This window comes from Macadamia integrifolia, unplaced genomic scaffold (assembly GCF_013358625.1).
Source record: "Macadamia integrifolia cultivar HAES 741 unplaced genomic scaffold, SCU_Mint_v3 scaffold3648, whole genome shotgun sequence".
Classification (NCBI taxonomy): domain Eukaryota; kingdom Viridiplantae; phylum Streptophyta; class Magnoliopsida; order Proteales; family Proteaceae; genus Macadamia; species Macadamia integrifolia.
Window position 1 is genome coordinate 1 of NW_024869689.1, and position 4,266 is coordinate 4,266.

The following is a 4,266-nucleotide window of genomic DNA, read 5'->3' on the forward strand; positions in this document are numbered from 1 at the left end:
AAGTGGAAATCATGGTTGGGAACAAGGATTTTACATTTATGGGACAACTACAGACCTTGAATTCTTAGTACGATACCCTCAATTTAGTGTTTATGCATAATACATGTTATCAATAGCTTTTTTTAACAAATTCTTTATGCAAAAGTATTTAAAAAAATGTTTCCTATCCATTTATGTGTGTATCTTTAGCGTATCTTAGTGTATCTCTGATACGATACGATACCCTCTGATACGTATCTTAATTTTAGCCGACCGATACGGTGACTGATACCGATACTTTAATCCTTGCAGATAGTGCTTATATTGTTCCAAGGCTCTGTATTTTGTTTCTACACAAAGAGAGAGCGCTTGTGTTCTTCTGAGCCTTCATATTCTATTCAATTGAGTCTCTATAGCATCAGTATTGGAAGTTTTTCTATATACCCAATATTCCTTACTGTTTGAATAATAAGTATAGTCTAGACTTCCATGTGTAATCGCATTAGGGGTGCACCTTATGTGATAAGTTCTTTATCTTGGAGGTATAAACTTAGTCTTTGCACATTTTGGGGCATTTAAAAACCATAAGGATAGTATCGTTTGATACAACCCAACTCTACTGCCATCCATCTTTGACACTGTGCATTCCTACATCATCCAGTACAAAAAAATCAAGAATATACTGCCATTACATTATATTCCTACAAATACTTTTGTTTGCAAAAGTTTAGGCCACTTAAAAGAAACTATTTGATTAGTTATTGCCACTAAGAATATTTTGATCATTTAAAAAACAATGATTTTTCTTTTAGGAGAGAGAGAGAGAGATATTGATTAGATTTCAAGACACTCCTTCCATCACGGTTGCCAAGATTCCTAGAATGACAAATTAAATGCCGTGTCAGCAGTCATAGAATTATTATGCAACTTCAGTAGAAAGAGGCTATATAGGAGAGCCCGATTAAGCCGAATCGATTATTAAGTGATGGTTAATAATTAGTTTGACTTCAGTTTACGTTCATCACAATAAATTCATTGCACCCAAAAAAAAAAAATACAATAAACTCATTGTTATAATTATTGGTATTGGGATCTTATTAATGTAGAATGACTCTTATTAGGGGTAAATTTGTTCAAAATGATTTTTTTTTTTATTGAAATCGAGGACAAACCATCTAATATAACCTGATATGGCTAAGACGTATTGGTATTGATGTCAATCGAGATCGATATGGATTTTATACAGACATTTATAACTATGGATAAACTAAAATTAAATTAATTTTTACTCTTAATTTAATTCAAAGAAGAGTATTCTCTGAATAAATGACGAATAGAAATACATCAATGAGGTGCAACAAAATAGTATCGTTTATTAGAAGGTAGCAAGGTCATTCCATATAAGGTAAAAAGAAGCATATCACCATGTGAAGCAATGGACTGCAAATGTATTACATTTCACCCCATAGGCTCATTTGTGTGGAGATCACTAATGAAACAAACACAATGTCTCGATGGGCTCCTTGTATCATGCATAAAGTAAATTGCGTCTCATTCAATGCTGGTTACATGATGATAGAAAACACCATTGAAGCATATGGGAGCTCTCATTGACTTAAGGCAAGAACTATGAGTATTTTTGGGTCATGTTGGGATTGAATAAAAATCATTCAACTTTCATTGAAAGTAGTGCAAAACATTAAACATCGTTATGTTAGTGGCACCAAGGAAATAAGAAGAGTCCAACTAAGAACCACACGTTTCTTAAGATGAAGATTCGTTGCTAACTTGACTACCCCTTAGTGTTAACAAAATGCCACTACTAACAGGCTACATAACTCATATGATTATGACAAAATAAACTTTCTTTTATAACCTTAACTCGTTCTTTCAATGGAACTCAAGTTACTTTCTTCCTGATGATAATTTTATTTTTGCTATTAAAAAAATAAAAAATAGACAGAGATGTGCTAGCTTACCCTAGCCAGCCGGAGAACCTGTTCCTTTAATTTTAATGCCTATGGTGGTTGGCTGTTGGCCACGTCCATTTCATCCTTGTCACATTAGAAGGTCTAGAACTCAGCCTCTCTATCATGACTCAGAGAGAGAGAGAGAGAGAGAGAGAGACTTACAAGGAACTCGTCCGAGACCCTAATCCCACTACATCCCTCTATATGCTTTTGTTATATATATCATTCTATAAGTCCTAATCCTATATTGGAAAGCTTTTATATTTGGATTCTTTCTCTTTCTCGCTCGCTTGCTCTGTGGATTTTGAATAACTCAGATTGTTTGATGGACTGTTGTGTACCCTACAGAAGAATCCCCATTAACGGAGCTTTACCCTCTGCGGTAAAGTCTGAATGGGATTTCAAGGTTTTATCGAGGTTCTCTTCTTCGGACATTTCTCGCAATCTCAGCGTTTCTTCTCAGGTTTTTCTTGCTACCCTTTTGATCTAGTCTCTGTTTTGAAAATGGAATCCATTATTTAGTCTCGTATTAATGAGATCTTTTGTTTTTATGTTCTAATAGAGAAGGGTTAAATTGGGTTTTGGAGGACGGATTGGGGATTGGAATGATAGGAGATCGATTCGAAAAGTGTCGATCTCGGCTGCAAGTGCGGAATCAAGTCACTGTGGATATAAAACTGTAGTTTGGCCCCTTGAGCCAAGGTCGTCTGCTGGGAAATTCCTCAGCATTGTATTGCAGAACCAGCGCTTCCTTTTCGATCTTGCTGTGACCGAGCAGTTGAATGAGTCAGCTTTCGACAGGGATGGAGCCATCTCCCGCAAGCAACACAGTGAGGGTTCTCCAGAATCCTGTCTTCACAGGTAACTCCCATCCCTTTTTTTTTCTTCTGCACTTCAATCATTCAATAGTTTTATGTTCGTTTCGATGGTTTCTCTTTTAGTTTACCAGTTTGCTCTGCTTTTCACCTAAAACCCAACAACCCAACTGTTCTCATGTGGGTTTCCTTTTAGCGATATCTGATGGGCTAAATGGAAAAGCAAAACCCTATATCAATTTCCTTTGTCCTCTGATTTTCAAACCCATCTTCAACTGGACAATCTAGAAAGATTCGTTCGTATGGGCCAGACAGTTGATCAACTTTTTTTTTTTTTTCCTGGTCGAATTTTTCAGTTTGTTTATCAAGTTAGATTATTTTGTACAGGCATGCTAGTTATTTAACTTGTAATTTATTCTGGATTGTACTAATTGATTAAGGCTTTATTTGGTATGGTTTATTTTTCTATTTACTTGACGTATTTCTATTTTTTTCATGTGTTTAAATAACAAGTCATAAACGGATGAGGAACTGTTTTTGATTTGTGGTCAACAATTGTTTATTTATTTTTAGGGAAAATAGTTTCTGTTGGGGAGCATAGCGCCTACACCCAGACCACAAGAGGGGTGAAAAGACTGACCCACCCCAAGAAATGCGAAATGACCTCCCTGTTGATGCAGATTAATTACCAAAATAGGCTTGTTTTATTAGGAATAAGCCTAAGGTTGGGTTCCATACATGTTAGGCCTTTGATCCTATGTGTTTTGAGTGTAATAGACCACTTTTATGGGTATAAAAGGGGGCTCTAAGATTGAGTACGGGATTACTAGTTAGTTTCCATTTTCATTAGTTTCCTTTTTAGTTGGGCTTGATTTGAGTTATATTTGTTTCCTTAGGAGTCAAGTTATTAATTGAGTCAAGTCATTAGTAGTTGGTTTCCCTTTTCAACTAGTTTCTAATTTCAGTTAGTTTCTAATTTCAGTTTTTAGTAACTATTGTATTAGGAGAATATTTGGTTCCCTTTTTGAGGAACCTTCTATTTTGTAATTCCCTCCCACCATTAACATTATAAATAAAGAAGAGGAGGCTCCTAAAATCCTAGAATGATTTTGAAAAAAAAATTAATGGTTGTTGCTATTGTCTTCTTCATGAAGAGTTGTCTTGTGTTTGATCAAGGCTGAAGGAATTGGTGTTTGATCCAATTGACTCTTTGTGGTGTGAAGCCCAAGAGGCTCCTTTCAAGTGTTTTATTCTTATTCTTATTGTTACTATTCTTCTTCAGCCATCTCAGGTAAGTGATCTGATCTCTCTGTAATTCTGGTTTTAGGAAACCCTGATTTTTCCTATTCTGGTTGATTCTTATTTCTGCCCAGAATAATGATCTGAGTTGTTCTGAATATTATTGTTTGATTGCTGGTTTATTCTTCACTGAATTGGTCTCATTAGCTGGGAATTTAATCCCTTAAATCCTAGTTATTATTCAGTTGCAGAAAATTATTTCT

The 4,266-nt window shown here is 35.3% G+C and overlaps 1 protein-coding gene across 1 annotated transcript; it reads left to right on the top strand.

Moving 5' to 3' along the window:
- The first annotated feature begins 2,077 nt into the window (after window positions 1-2,077).
- On the top strand, window positions 2,078-2,830 carry LOC122068257. The gene is made up of 2 exons (XM_042632132.1): window positions 2,078-2,412; window positions 2,512-2,830. The coding sequence occupies exons 1-2, from the start codon at window positions 2,275-2,277 to the stop codon at window positions 2,812-2,814; spliced, it is 441 nt and encodes a 146-aa protein (XP_042488066.1). The 5' UTR covers window positions 2,078-2,274; the 3' UTR covers window positions 2,815-2,830.
- Window positions 2,831-4,266: the final 1,436 nt, after the last annotated feature.